Source organism: Harmonia axyridis, chromosome 5, assembly GCF_914767665.1.
Source record: "Harmonia axyridis chromosome 5, icHarAxyr1.1, whole genome shotgun sequence".
Classification (NCBI taxonomy): Eukaryota; Metazoa; Arthropoda; class Insecta; order Coleoptera; family Coccinellidae; genus Harmonia; species Harmonia axyridis.
Window position 1 is genome coordinate 17575201 of NC_059505.1, and position 16665 is coordinate 17591865.

Sequence of the window (16665 nt, forward strand, 5' to 3'; positions counted from 1 at the left end):
TTTGATAGGATTGGAAGTCATAGATAGACAACCACAAAACGAAAAATATAACTCAAAACAATGCTGTAATGAGTTCATTACAGCACTGTTTTTAGAACTGTAATGAACTCATTACGATACTGAAATAGAGGAAATATATTACAAAATAGATTACAATCTCATCGCAATGTATTTCTGGGACAGGTGTCTGTAAGGAAGGATATTTCTTTATTTTTCTAAATCAATTGTGGCTGCAGTGAGAAACTTGATTGACCGTGATCTTTAGGTGTCATGTTAGATCTTGTTAGAATATCTGCTAGAACTAGACCGAGTTGAATTCAGCTGGTGGTGAATAGCCACTAGTATTTTCGACTAATCATGTTATCCTCCACAATATCCAAATATCACCATATCCAGGAAAAGGAAAAATATTCTCCGAATTAAAAATAACGTAGCCTTTATTGCGAGCCGAATATAGAACAAATTAACAAATAACATTCAAGAAAGGAGAAAGGTGGAAGGTTTATCTTTACAGGAATCTGGCGTTTTTTGCCGTTTCTGAATGTTTTTTGTTTCACTAAAATCATATTTCTCAAGGTTTCTCGAGCACTAAAACTTTGCGAATATTACTTCCTAACAGGTATAAGCCGGCACACTAAAATTGATCTAACTCGCAAAATAATAATCAGATGGCGGCAAAAGTTTCTGAATTATGAGAAGCGAGTATGCCGAAAAGGAAACAGAATGCATTTGAACCGATCAACCAAAATGTTGAAAAGGACATGTTTTAAATTTGGCACAGTATGTGCAAGGGGTTCCGGGTTAATATTATGTGCGGTAGGTGGTGCTATTGGTGGAATATTTTATGATGAAATGATAGGAAGTAGAAAAGACTGGGAAAGATAGGCATATTTTATATTTTTCAGAACAACATTAGCAAGAGACAAACAAATCAACTTGAATATTTCGAAACTAAAAAATAGGGTAATTTCCAACAGTTGTTTCTTATATTTTTTATATTGAAATAATGAAATATTCAATATCTTATGTGAGGGATCATTTTTTTATTCGGCCCTCTCCTGAATTGAATCCTGGGTGCGCCCTTTATGATAAGAATATTGTGAAATATTAATTATAATATGCATATCGCCCGTCAGGATCGGATTCGATCTCTACATTTCCACTGAATTTTTTTATTGAATCATGTTTAATCCGATACCCTCTATTTCCATATATATCGCATGTTTCCCAATGGTTAACTTTTAACCTAGATTCCGTCCAGTTTAATTTTTGTATTGAAAATAACGAACAAAAATAAATAGGTATTTACTTTCTACATGTATAAAATAAATAAACAAACGAGAAAAGGTGATCAATGTTGATTCACCTCGACAATTACCTTGATGTCATCAACGTAAATTAATCCAACAACCTTACGCTTATAACCAGTTCTTCATATCTCTTTGAATATAGTCCAGACGTGTTACATCATTCAAGCAGTACACTAGTCAAGAATCTCTCCTTTCCTCTTAAAGTTCGTTTATATGAAATATTGGTGTGAGTCTATTTGTTCTGAATATTATAATTTTTGATGTAGTTTTTCTTTTGCAGGAAAATGTATCGAATTGGAATTTTAATACTCAGTTTAATTTACGTAACGTCGGCAGCGGTGAGTAAATTTTATTTTTTATAATTCTTGGTTTGGAAAGTACCATTATTGAAATTAATCAATGTTACATGTAAATTATCTACCAACTCGAACAGAACCCTTTGAGTTGGCTCATTGTACGGGAGTATAATGAAAGGATTCATAAATTCAGTAATCATGCCGCCAAAAATTTTAACTTTAAGAATTGTTTGTTGAAATAAATTTTTTCAATTGAATCGATTTCATAACTGCAAGTTCCAGAATCTTTCGGAATTCCGAAAAACAATTTTTCCACTGAAAGTGGAAATAGAATAACTGTCATTTATTTCATTCTTTTGTTAATAATGAGACATTTTAAATATCAGACGAATTTCATTGAAACGGTTATGAAGGATTACTTTCTTGAGATTTATTAAAGGTCAAATAACGTTGCTTCGAAGGAACAGTATCATCAATTATTTGCGTTTTGCTTTGATAGAATTAATCATTTATCTTCATTATTTTTTAGGAACAAGTTGGTTACATAACGAGTATTTGATTATTCACTATGTTCAGATTGTATGTGAGCGCTTTTTTCTCGAGCAAAGCGCGATACAATTTTGACGTGATGTCTGTATTTTTTTAGTAGAATCTTAAAATCAAATAAGAAGAATCTGTAAACCTTTTCTCAGAAGAATAAAAAAAAACAAAATTAGAAGCAAATTTCTCCGAAATTTAATATGAAACAAATCTGAAATTGGAAAGATATATTGCTACCATAATTTTCTTCACCATGAGCCGTAGCTCTCATAGTTCATGAGTTATAATTATTTGAAATTTTTTTTTCGGATTTCGGAACACATGGCCCTGAATTCGAATCCTACTACTACTTGATATGAATTGAAACTTTTTCGTTGATATTTTTCAATGTTTGCGTGTTCGTTCTCCGAATAGATCATTTCATCAAATGATCAGTATGTCGAATCCATCCCCATATTCAAGTATGCCCGTCTTTCTGCAAACACGATAACTCTCGAACCGAAAGACATAAAAATTTCAAATTTTTAGATATCATATAATGATTAAATAATAATATATTACAGCGTAGCGGACAATTTTTCAATTCCGGCAAAAGTACCGCCTCGAGCAGGACTCGAACCCACAACCTCCGTATCACTAATCCAGTGCTCTCACCAAATTAGCTACTGAAGAAGCTGAACGTTCACCGTTATCGAGGAACCGCTTCTCCCAGATTCAAAGGTTAATAGAATCCCTTACAAATTACGGTGTTTTTTGCAAGGGTTCAAAAAGTTTTTGAATATTGGAAGAAAACTCATACACTATCGGCGATCATCAAGATTCTATTCACCATTACTTCAAGTCGTCTTCGAAATATAGTGACATCAAATGGATTCAGGTTTTAGAATCGTTTGCCTTGAATTATTCGGTTAGTTGGGGAATTGGAAAAACTTGAATCCATCTGATGTCGTTATATTTCGACAACGACTTGGTAAATAGAATCTTGATGATCACTGATAGTGTATGAGATTCGTTACAAAATTCAAAAACCTTCCAAACTCTTGCAAAAAGAACTTTAATTTGTGAAGACTACTATTAACCTTTGATTCTGGGAGAAGCGGTTCCTCGATATACGGTGAACGTTCAACTACTTCGATAGCTCAGTTGGTAAGAGCACTGGACTGGTGAATCGGAGGTTGTAGGTTCCAATCCGCTCGAGGAGGTACTCTTTCAGGAATTGAGAATTATTATTATTATTAAAATTGAAACTATGATTGCGGGAATTTGGACAAATGTTTTCCTTTTTAATTTTAATTCCATGGATAATAATAATAATAATGTTTATCGAATTTTTTCTCATACAGTCAACAAACAGAAAAAATATGTTGCAGAGGTAACCAAATTCAAGGGTTTGGTAACCTGTGCGTAACTAACGAAAATTAAGTGCTAATGTGAACTAAAGAGAGTACTATCATATGAATAAATACATTGGTAGCCATTTACCAGAATCCCAACTGTCTAGAACAACATCCAAAACCCCAAACATGTGAAAATAACGAAGAAAACTAAATATGCTTAGACTAAGTGAATCAAATTAACTGAAATGAAATCTAAAAACAATATTAGTTCGGCAAAATTCATAGCAAGGCTTCTTATGTTCGTGTGAAATATTTTAAAGTTTTCTGAAAAATGTCCATTCTCAAGATCAATGACATTTTCAATAGTTTTTGTGATAAAATTTTCATCTTGGTAATCCCTAATAAAACGATTCATAATTTCCAATATTTTCACTAAAGGTCGGGCTACATTTCAGATATAACATTCAGAGTATAACCTGAAATTCCGATCGATGGTACAAAGTAAATTAAACACAAAAAGTATCAAGCGAAAAAAGCCAACCAATACAACATAAACAAGAAAGTTAATTCCGGTCTATACTACAAAGTAAACAAAAACTGTATTCTGCGAAAAAGTGAACAAAGATAACATAAACAAAAAAGTTTTACCACTTTGAAAGTCGGAACACAATATTTCTTTTCAAACTAGCCACCTCTCTTCGTTTTGCTTTCACCATTACCGGTCTTCTGAGCTATCGAGGCACCACTTCCTGATGACTGTGATCTGGTTCGGGTTTTTTCCTCCCAGTCCCTGGTCTTCTCTAAAACTTAGTTCGACAATGAGTTTGCCCTGTTGATCCTGGAGTATTCTTCCTCTAATTGATGATCGTATTCATCTATGATCCGTTTGACAGGGGCTATAGGGGTCGAACAATTGGTAGCGCTTTTAATTATTTCCAGTTTTCTTTCTGGTTCAGTCTCAGCCTTTCGCCTCAGTTGATCTACAGAAAATTTCTCACCATCGATAAAAAGGAATTTCTGTCTAATGTAAGAGTTCTTATTATTCGCCCTCGCCGACTTAAGTCCTAACCGAAGAAGTTTTAAATCGTCTCGATCCTCCTTGCATATAGATTCTCGTTTAAATAAATACGTGATCCCTTCAATTTATGTCGATTACTTGTGACTTTGTATTTTGTCAAGTAGGATGCTAATAGTAACAGTATAACATTTTTATTATTATTTCATATCTGAAATCAATATCTTATTTTCAACTCAATTTGTTGAATAAGGTTCAATGATTGGTTTAACATTCTCAAAGTCTCTGAGCCGAAAATTCATGCAATTCAATATCATCATATATTTCAAAATTCAATATTAGAAATATCAAATTGAGCTCATTCATAACTCCAAAACTATTGCAACTACGACATTGCGGAAAAACAAATTGTATCTATTACAGCCTAGCTATACATGTTTGGGAATTCATACTTATGTGAAGTTATTTCTTGTAGATATATCTCTTTCAAAATTTTATTCATGTAATTTTTTACTTCATTCATCTCGTATTCTTTCTATGAAAGAATCAATGGGCTATTTAAAATTGAAATAATATTCATTTGAAAAAAACAGAATCCATTTGAAATTTCCAGTTTTGATTTTTACCCACACAAAATACAATTTTTTTCTAATACGATGCGCTAAGTAAGGGATATTCTCAAGGTTTTGAAATATTTTTTTACCTGATTTACCTGATATTCTTTGATAATTTTGAGTCTCTTGGTCTTGTTATCCAAAAATTACTTTGTTAGAGCTACCGAACGCGATGATATCATTGTTTAACAACATTCGTAATGTTATTCTGATTCATTGGCTATCGGAACTATATCATTTCGAGAATATGATTCGATTCTGTGCATGAATACAAAATGGAACGTCAGATTTTGTAGTTCAATAATGATAAAATTTGTTACAGCACCATAAAGCTATTGCGGTGTTAGAAAATAAGGAACAAGGCATCTATGGAAAGGTAACGTTTGAGGAAACCGACCATGGAATATTGATCCAAGGGGAAATCAAGGGATTGAAGGAAGGGAAGCATGGCTTCCACATCCATGAGAAGGGTGATATAAGCGATGCAAAATGTGCATCTGCCGGAGGTCATTTCAATCCTTTCAATGTGAGTATCTGCTTAATTTTCTAATGAAACCACTTGGACAGTAGTGTCAGTAGTCGTAAAGCTATGATTTAAATTTTGTTCAAATCTATTTGAGAAGGATATATTTCGAATAACTATATTATTTAATCGAATGCAGTACAACAGCTTTTCAAATGAATAGACCTATCACCAATATTTCAATGGAAGTAGGACAGTAGGTAAATAAAGTTATGGGCTTCATATGTGAAATCCATATTCAATAGAAATATTCTAGTAGATTGTCTTCCATCTGAAATACACATAGGTGTCCATTACGGAAGAAATTGTAGTATATTGCTAAGGAATGCCAATACTTTCAGAAAATTGTAAATGGTTGTCTAGCCTTATGAAGCTAGTTGCATGGAATTGGATACAAAAATCAGTTACTAGACTGCATTGATTTTACTATGAAATAACATGAAAAATCCGATTCTTTAATTTCAAATGTTAAAAGTCAACACTGAATGGAAAAAAAAATCCCCAAGAATTTTATGAAATATACATAGAAATTTGAAATTAATATTGGATTTTTGGAAGAAATATCAGTATGTAAATCAGGTAGGTAACTGCCATTCGAACACTCAATATTTGTTATTTGTGTAACAACAAATATGTGACGAATTTCGAATAAACTATTTATGATTCCAATAAAATTCAATATACAGGGTGGCCATTTGAAAACGAAACAGACGAGATTACAGACGAAATAAAGTTTTTCGATAGAAATGCTCGGACAGGTCGATTTCTGTTTCGAGGGGGACAACTTAAGATGTAGGTTACGGACGCATAGCGCTTCAACCCTTGCTGCTACAACCCCCACCCCCAATTTTTGAATAGGGAAGATGGAGTGAGTGATACCTCAGTTTAAAGGTATTTTTATACTGATTTCAGCACAGTAATTGTTACTTAGTTAAGAATATTTCGAGAACTAATGCATAAAATGAAAAAACAATTACTGTGCTGAAATCAGTATAAAAATACCCTTCAAATGAGGTATCACTCACTGTATATACGAGTACAGTGATTTGCATACTCTTGATGGTATTCCATTTTTTTTTATTATTCAATGCGTGTTTTCCTGTGTTCTGTATTAAAATGTATCAATCGTCCCCATAGAATAGATTAGAAATAATGGCATAAATAGATAGCAGAAAATATGAATTGACATAAAAAAAGATACACAACTATGTGATAACCAATGAAGGAATGTGGTATAGCTGATGATAGACAATGGTATCTAAAAATATTGGAATAAAACAAAGGGATGATAATGATTAATATGATTCATACTATAGAAAAGCCCAAGTTATAATTCCGGAAATTGGTTGAACAATTAATACCTACATCACCATCCTGGTTAATCAGAACTGAAACAATACACAGAAACCCAAATGAAGGACTACATTCATGCCAACGAAGACAGAAACAATATTTGTGTTTGGGTTTACCTATAATGATGAGAGCCGACATCATGGTTTTACAACTGTAGGTCTAGAAGTGAAATATCCAAATATTTTGTATTTCTGTACTTGAAGATACAGTTTTAATAGAAATTTTCTCACTGAAAATCCGTTCGAATGGCAAGATGAAATTGATTTTTGAACAGTGATTTGAAATCAAACATTAAAATTCGAGAACTTATGACATCTTGATGAAACGTTACCTGCTGTTCAAGCGCGGTCCCAGGGAAGGGTAAAGCGGGTCATGACCCCCCTCCAAAAAGGAACCACCTAACACTCAATATGCGTTTCAAGCAGACAAGTTACGAAATGGTCCCATCAAAAAACTTAAAGCCCATAACGGTGACATCCCCAAAATTTGATGCTAGGGACGCCTTTGCTGCTTTTCCTCTAGAAAATTAGATAATAAGACATCGAGATTACTCAAAGCAGCTATTAGATAAGTGCGATCATGATTTAGGGATGAATCTGTCTAAGTAGAATTTAGAGCATGAAGTATTTATAATTGAATTCCCTATTCTATGCGTCACGACTCTGAAGAATTGAAATATGAGTAAACTTGACCATTCCACATATTCTGTTTATTATTCTGAAACTTCCTAGGGTAAATAGAATATAACCTCTAACATTAAAACAGGTCATTCATCCTTATGGAATAACTTTACCAATTTTTATCCATAATGAATTTCAGAAGCATCATGGAGCTCCAGAAGATCAAGATCGTCATGTTGGTGATCTAGGCAATATTATTGCTGACAAGTCTGGAATAGCCATTTTTTCGATAGCAGATAAATTCGTTGCACTGTCGGGTCCAACATGTGTGATTGGTAGAGCAGTTGTACTGCACGAAAATGAGGATGACTTAGGTAGAGGTGGCTTCAGCGATTCGCTTACAACGGGCCACGCTGGAGGAAGACTGGCTTGTGGAGTTATTGGTCGTGCTTGATCGATTTTCTATTTACTTCGAGAAAAATTATTCAATGTGACATGACACTCGTTTTTTATACTTAATTGTTTTTTTAATTTTATTAAAATAATTTCTTAATTGATTGACCCCAATTAACAACATAATTTAAAAATGAACCGATCTAATATCTATATTGTCCCTATTTATATTTAATTTTGAAACAATTCCTAATATAGATATTGAATTGGTATGTATTTCAAGTAAGTATTTCAGAAAGATTCAATACTGTTTTACTTCACACGCTAATCAACCCATTCTTGGTGTATTAACGGTGAATGGCATGGCCGTAGCCCAGAAAAAATAATCGGGGAAGGTCGGTTTCATAGAAAAATAAATTTTTTCGATAAATGAAACAAAAGGGTGCTAATAAGTAATAACCTATTATACAGTGCGCGTCAAAATTATGGAACCAATTCATCTTTTCACAAAATATTTGGCAACAAAATCCTAAAATAGGTCAATTTTTGATTCACTTTCACCAAATTTGTATTCATTTTTGAAGGATTTTTGTTGCACCCTGTGCCATCCACATCAACCCTCTTAATTTTTTGAATAGAGAGTGGGTTATGTGGTACTTTTTTGGCAAGGTCTTTTGAAAAATTAGTTAGTTCAAAGAGGTTTTCAGAATGTGCACTTTGTCATGGCTCATTTACTTTGAGACGATGGTACCTGATGAAATTTGTCACCGAATGAAAGTCGACCATTACAGTTTTGTTAAAGCACAACTTTCAACGCCCTCAAGTGAAAAATTAGAATGTGTGGAACACTGCGCTTCAGTTATGATCTTAAGTATGTATGAAAGATTTCTGATAACGCAATGTCATCAATGTTATGAATGTGTAACCAGGTACAACCATGTAGAGATTTGCAATTCGAAGTAATAAAATTGTTTTTCATGCTCATGGCTGAAAAAAAAACGTATATGTATAACATAAGGCGTTCAAATGCATCCGGTATCATACGATGAATGTCTTACTTTCAGAAAATTTGGATTCAAGTTGCATTCATTCGTTGCTCAAATTCGAGTTCATTGTTTTAAAAATCGGAAAAGAAATGCCTCAGTTAAATGAAAAACAGAGAATTGAAATTTCAATGATGATCGGGTGGGGCGATAGAGTTCGTACTCAACAGGAGGTTTGTGATATTTTTAACGCCAAATATCCAGAAAGACCAACGGCCAATGGTCAGTAAAACTGAAAGCAAATTCACGGAGTACGGACATGTTAGACATATTCCAAATAACGGACTACCCATAACCTCTGAAGACAAAAACTGAATGTCTTGGTGGAAATTGAAGATAATTCTCGCAGTACTTCACGACAGTTAGCGGAACATAATAATACCTAGTTCTCTGAAGACTGCTTTACTCATTTTGAAGGCAGAAAAATATAACCCGTATAAAATTCAGCTACATCAGGAATTAAACGGAGATGATCATGATCGACGGAATTAGCTTTGTGAAATCATGCAAGATGCGTTGAACCAGAATCCACAATTCATCAAAAAAATTGTCTTCTCGGATGACGCCACGTTTTCTCTAAATGGATCAGTGAACCGACAGAATTCCATGTTTTTGAGCCTAGAAAATCCGCAATGGATAGGGGAAGCACATACGCAACACCCACAGAAAAAAGAATGTATGGGCTGGGATCATTGACGGCAGAATAATAGGGCCTTTTTTTTTCGTTGGAAACCTCAACGTTGCAAGGAATTTAAAATTCTTCCGGAATGAGCTTTTACCCGCTCTTACCAATATTTTTCCGAAGTGACCCAAACATGCCAAATTTCACAATATGGTTTCAATATGATGGAGCACCTGCGCACTATGCGCGAGTTCCTGGACAATGCGTTTCCTGAAAGATGGATTGGAATTGGAAGACGCGGTCCCATAGAGTGGCTAGCCAGGTCTCCAGATCTGGCACCACTCGATTTTTTCTTATGGGGCTACCTAAAATCGAAAGACTTGAAAACAGAATACGGTTCGAGGTAGGTAGAATAACTCCAGAAACTCTCCAGAAGGTACAGGAAGAATGTGTCAAGCGCTTTGATTATTGAATCCAGAACGATGGTGCTCATTTTGAACATTCAATTTAACTTATCTTGTAATGCACAATGATTCTCCGGATGGTGCTTCAATGACGAAATAAATTTCCAATGTCACTCCATTTTTTTCCTTCATTAAAGGGTTCGTAGGGGTTGAAATTTGTGCATGAACAAAACTGTATTAGTCGACTCTCATTCGGTGACAAATTTCATCAGGTACCATCGTCTCAAAGTAAATGAGCCATGACAAAAAGCACATACTGAAAACCTCTTTGAACTAAATAGTTTTTCAAAAAAAAAAAAAATTTTCTTGAAAATTTTTGCACGCCTGTATAGAAGATACCAAGACCAAAAATTTAGAGGGTTGATGGGGATGGCACAGGGTCCAACAAACATTCTTCAAAAATGCATAAAAATTTGGTAAAAGTGAAACGAAAATTGACATGTTTCACGATTTTGTTGCCAAATATTTTTCTTCTGGAAAAATGAATGAATTCCATAATTTTGACGCGCACTGTATATCAATATGTCACAGAAATATACACATTATTACAAAATTGAATTTTGTTTGCAGAGAACAAATCAATTACCTTCTCGGTGTAGTCTTCTTAAGTCTATAATTATAATGAAACTTTGCTAGTTGCAAGAAATTGCATGAAAATATAATCTGAAAAAAATAAAGAGATGTTTGACAACTTTGCAACTAAGTTGGTTTGGTGAATTTGCTTTCAAAGATTCAGTGTGGCAAGAACTCCACACTTTTTCATATTTTAGGAAGGAAAAAATGTATTTTAAGAGTAATTATTTTTTATGGATTCGAATTTTAATCCAATAGATGATTCAGGATAAGTGGAATGTAATAAACAATAAACGTGCTCAACTGATTTCTAATTATAACTGAAAAAATATATCAATTGAATTCAGGTTTCAGATACTTCTGCTGCATATAACGCTCGAACAATTCGTTTTTTGTTTGATATGATTGAATTAAACAACTGGATGATGCGACTGAACTATTATTGAAATTCGAATAGATGTTACAGATATTCACTATGCTAAGATAAAGATCAGTAAATTTGATAAAAAAATCATTAGTGAAATTCATTTAAATCAAAAAAAAAATCAATTCGTTCTTTCAGTAATCCAGATTTTCTAGAAGAAGTAGATATTGCCGCCCTCAATTATTTGGCGCTACCCTAGAGTGGGCACTGCAGTTTCGGGTTCCTAGCTCAGTTTCGATTTCAGAAAAAGCTTGAACATTTTTTTTTGTTTAATATTATCGAGTAAAAAAATCGGATGATTAACCAATCTTTAATTCAAATGCGCCCACACCCTACACTATATAATTTCATCTAAAAATGAAGAATATTATAAAATAATGGAATATGGTATGAAATAAAAAAACGTCTTATATTTCTAAAGAAGGATCAGTTGGAAGTGATTAAATGGAATTGTTTTCTTATATTTTGCATTCCATTCTGAGAAATCAACATTCTGATTAGAGAATTGAAAAGAAAATAATCCATACCCCAATTGGCAATAAAATTCGGCAACGTAAAGCGAACGCCGACAAGCCTTAGAATTATTTTAAAGATCCAGTTGATGAGAAGAAATTAATTATAAATTTTGGTATTTATGTAGGATCCAGTTTATTGTTCCCTGTAAATAATTGAGATGGCCAACCGGATGCGTGGAGACCTATTAGTCTCTTCAAGTGCCAAGGGCATGACAAATTCAATGAATTTACAGGGAACGAATTGTTATTGTACATAATGTAAAGAGGATGTGTAATTCTTCGGGGTGTCGAAGAATGTGTCATGTCGGTTGTAAAACTTAAGAGATTTACTGGGGTTGGAAAAGTTCTAGAACAAGACGGTTGTACCAGATGTGTTACATCTTTTTCTCAGGTTCCAGTCCTTCTAGAATATTCGATTTCTAAGAATCCGTGAAGAACTTTGGGGGCGGTACGGCAAAAACCCTTATTGGACTAGGGGATGGTACCTTCCCCTAAGGGTGTGGTCAAACCGAGAGAAGGGAGGTCTATATCCGAGAGAGGGTTGTTCCAATCGACAGAGAGCACAGTTCAAATTAAACCAAAGACGGGTACAGACGGTACAGTTTAGGACGGGTCGCAGACTAGATTAAGACGAGTCGCGAACAAGTTAGCGACGAGACACCGAAAACTTGGAAGTACGACGAAGACGTGATAATCGAAGACGTTTCGAGTAATTAAACTAGAGTTAAAGACGAAATTCAGTACCGTAGTGAGAAACTTGTAATTAAGACGTAATTAAGATCTTCTCAATACTGAGTTTGTACTGTATAATTGTGGCTTTGTAAATAGATGTAAATAATTCAAAAGAGTTTAATTATTACAAATCCAACAAAGTCACGGAGAAAAAGACGAAAGGCCAGGTAATCGAATCATACCTCTAGACGATCGATTAACCAAGCCTACATTTATTTACCCAATATGCAGCAAAGATTCATGAAGATTCGTTAAACTGCTACATCACGCGGTCCGATTTATGTTTTCTTCTTAAAATTGATTTGGAATCTCTCTTTTTTTTACTCACCTCCAATTTAGAAACAACTTGTGTATAAATACCGTATCCGAACGATAACAAACCAGTTCTGAGAAATACAATGTCGAGATACAATCTACTATCGAAAAACCTCTGAAGAAACGTTTAGTGAAAAACCGATTAAACCACGGAGAGAGCCCAGGGTTTTCTAATTTTTTTATATATTTTTCCTTGTTTTCCTCATTTAAAATTCAAGCATGTGTTTGATTGAAATTACTGTTATAATTGTCGAGAGAAGCTCTGGGTGGTGGACATAATAATTTTCCAACAAAAATAATTTCTGCAACTTAAAAAACGTAAGCTATAAAAATTTCCGAGCAAGTATTAAATGTTTGCCTTGGACGGAAATAATATAGAAAATGAACTGTAATTTGAATGATTCGGTTCAGTATTTTACTTTTGATGATCTTCGGAATGGATGGATGGAACGATGGACGTTCAATTCAATTCTCGTGATTGGGTTCAGTAAGTAAAACTAACCGAGAGTATCAAGTACCTATTAGTATTCTCCCTCTCTTATGTCTGAAAATTGTTAGCAAAGAGATATACGCATTGTACAAGTATGATTAAATTTATTTAGTGACAACTCGTTAAGGATAATTTCAAAATCGTAGTTGCGAATGATTTTGTTTCTTTCGTTGATAGTGCACGTAATTTGGGTTTGATTATGGATGAGTCGCTGATGTTTCGCGAGCATGTAGAGAATACGGTTGGTAGAGCTTATGGAGCGTTTAGAATCTTATATCCGCATAGATCGTATTTACCTATCTATACTAAAAAACTTCTGTGTGAGAGTCTGGTATTATCGAAGTTCAATTACTGCTCCCCTGTGTATAGCTTTTGCTTGGATCAGGACTCTCTTGGTCGAATTCAACAGGTAGAGGACAACTGTATAAGATTTATCTTCGGGATTAGAAAATTTGAACATGTATCTCATAAGCTGGTAGAGTTGAGTTGGCTTCCTATGAGACTTCGTTTCAACTAGCATGCTCTCTGTACTTGCGATAAAATAGTTGTGAAGAGAAGACCACCTTATCTCTTCAATAAGTTGCAATACAGAGCTGATGTTCACAATGTTAATATCAGACATAGAAATTTGCTTACATGTCCTCATCATAGAACCTCAACATTTCAAAGAAGTTTGAGATATACAACATATGTAAATTGTACAATGTTATAACTTATGAATTGAAACAACTTAATGATCACAGATTCAGAAAAAAAATCAGAGAATACCTGCTCAGTTCCTCCTAACTCACCTTCTATCTCCGAGAGGGTGAAAAAGGAAATTATTTTTTTTCAATGAGATTTCTATAAAGAAATAAAGGCCTTATTATGACTTTTGCCTATACGCGTAGGATTTCTCCTCGCCGTCGCCGTCGGCTTCTCACTCCTCGCTAAGAGGAACATTCACTCAATCCCAGATATTTAAAATATCAGAAGGGTAGAGCTCGGTCGTGTCCGGTCCTTGTGGTCCCCCTGGTTCTCGTCGAACTTCTGGTCCTCTCACACGCGATCCTTGGACCTGTCCTTCGCTTCCTAGGAATTTGATCACTGTCCTTGCAGTACCTAAAAGAACAGCTTTTTGCATTATATTACATATATACTCACTAAGTCTTAGTTGCTTGATATTTCTCTTGAGATTTTTGGGTACTATTCCTGTTGTTGAGATGATAATTGGAATAGTTCTCGTTGATATCATTTCCCACTGGCGCTTTATCTGAAATTCGAGGTCACTATATTTTGAAATTTTTTCGACCTCTTTTTGACGCATGTTGTTGTTATTGGGTATTGCGACGTCGATGAGTATTGCTGCCTTTTGATGTTTATCAACTAGCAATATATCGGGCCTGTTGTGAGGGACTGTTTTATCAGTCAAAACTGTACGATCCCAGTACAGTTTATAGCGTTCGTTTTCCAGGATGGTTTCCAGTCGGTACTTGTAGTATGGCACTTTTTCAGAATGAATTAGTGTTAATTTAGTTGCCATTTCTTGGTGTATTATTATTATTATTATTACATAATATTTTTCATGGTAACATTTCAAAATGAATAACACCATGTATTTGATATCAGCAGCTTTAGACGCATAAGCCCATATGGTTAATATGATACAACCCATGTAAACCATTTCAATACTTCAATTACATAGCATCTATCACTCAATTTTTTTTACAGAAAACACATGGACCACCAGATGATTCTAATCGTCACGTCGGAGATCTTGGTAATATCGATTCTAATGGAATAGTCGCGCAATTCAACTTCTTCGATAATATGATCAGCCTTTCTGGAAATACCAGTATCATAGGAAGATCTGTAGTTATACATGAAAATCCGGACGACATGGGCAGAGGTGGTTTCGAAGATTCGACAGCTAATGGGCACGCTGGGGCTAGAATTGTGTGCGCCATAATCAAGTGAGTGAACAACTGACTTTAATTGAGCAAGAAAGAGGTGATTTGGTACATTACATAGGGAATAACCCACAATCCTTTTTTACTGCTCCAATAGTTCTGGGAGCAAAGAGCTAACCTATGATTATCAATTATGGTAGCTGTGATCAAGTTGTACCCTATTTATGAGAAGCTCCCAAAAAAATCTCTAACTCTAAATCTTAGTTGAAAAAAGATAAGACCATTCAATAGATTATTATGAGAATATTTTTTAAACGAAGATTTTTTTATTATTCTTAGGGCTGTTTAATTTCTGACGGTTATTAAAAACCTGACTCTTCAATTGAATGAACAAGAACACGATTGGATTTCTACAAACTTCATCCGTACAAGCTTTAAGCTGCTGAAAGATCACACAGGGGCCTGTCAGAGTCAGAATGAAAATCAAACAAAAATTTTAACTATTATATGATAACCACATTTGAATCATTTGAGGCAAAAAGACATTGACAAAAATAATGATAATCTATCTAGATCTTAGAATATAGATAGAAGGAATGGAAAGTAAACATTTGCGCTCGACTCCGAATACAAGAGAGCAGGAAGTTTAGTGTCGCCAACAATCAAGCTAGCTTCGGCTTGCTTGAATCCATAGGTGTGTAGAATCCTGATTTGATTGTTGAATGTTTTATCAGGAATCCTTTTTTCATAACTTCACTATACTAAATCATTAAACTGAGAAAAACATCGACCTTTTTGATTCACGAAAAAATTTTCACAAATAAATCACACATAGTTAATTATTTTTGAGCAATAATTGATCATTTCGAAATAAATCAAATTATGTTACGCTGCTGCTATAGTATCCCGGTGACACTAGGAGTGACGGATGTTATTAATATTCTAAGATCTAGATATATTACAAACTCGAAGAAATACAAAATTCAACAAAACAAACTTTTTGACATGGTTAAAAAAAAGTGTACTTATATTTAAGAAAAGCTATGTTTTCGGAACTTTTCGCGAGATGAATTGAGTTGATGAGAATTCAATCGTATTCTTCTTTTTTTGATTATTATGTATTTCCATCAAGTAAAAGCCGCGACGAATATAAATTCAATTTTTCAATACAGTTTTTTAGTTTTTTAATGTTATCAAAACTAGTCAATACTACTTTTTACCAGTTTTATTTTTTTTGCAGGAACGGATCTTCTTCCTATGCTGCATCTTTAACTCTTCTTTTTTCAATGATATTAGTTCTTCTGATCCACTAATGAAATGACTGAAATTAAATAAATAATTTGATATTTATGTACGAACTGATGTTTAAATATAAATATATATTTCGCAAAATACTGTCTCAGTTATAACTATCGACTAAATTATGTTAAAAAAATGAAAGGAATGACCTTCACTTAGAAGAGGTTCGGATCACGAATGTAAAGTTTAGTTCAAAGTTTTGTTTTCCTGAAAAATTCAAAACTACAGATTCGATCACAACGAAATATTGCATTTTCAATTAACGATTTCAAGCTACCTGCGAAGTATCATGTTGACC

The 16665-nt window shown here is 34.0% G+C and overlaps 1 protein-coding gene across 5 annotated transcripts in view; it reads left to right on the forward strand.

Annotated features, from left to right (window-relative positions):
• Positions 1-16462, forward strand: part of LOC123680049 (superoxide dismutase [Cu-Zn]-like) — a 38081-nt gene extending 21619 nt beyond the window's left edge. Inside the window, exons 1-5 of one of the 5 annotated variants that reach the window (XM_045617703.1) lie at positions 1392-1534; positions 1577-1648; positions 5435-5638; positions 14890-15131; positions 16309-16462. In XM_045617703.1, coding sequence (XP_045473659.1) covers positions 1595-1648; positions 5435-5638; positions 14890-15131; positions 16309-16381 — 573 coding nt within the window. In that variant the 5' untranslated portion in view covers positions 1392-1534; positions 1577-1594 and the 3' untranslated portion in view covers positions 16382-16462. Of the gene's footprint in view, positions 1-1386; positions 1535-1576; positions 1649-5434; positions 5639-7807; positions 8200-14889; positions 15132-16308 lie in introns of those variants that run through there. The other 4 variants (XM_045617701.1, XM_045617702.1, XM_045617704.1 and 1 more) reach the window with 4 other exon arrangements.
• The last annotated feature ends 203 nt before the right edge of the window (positions 16463-16665 follow it).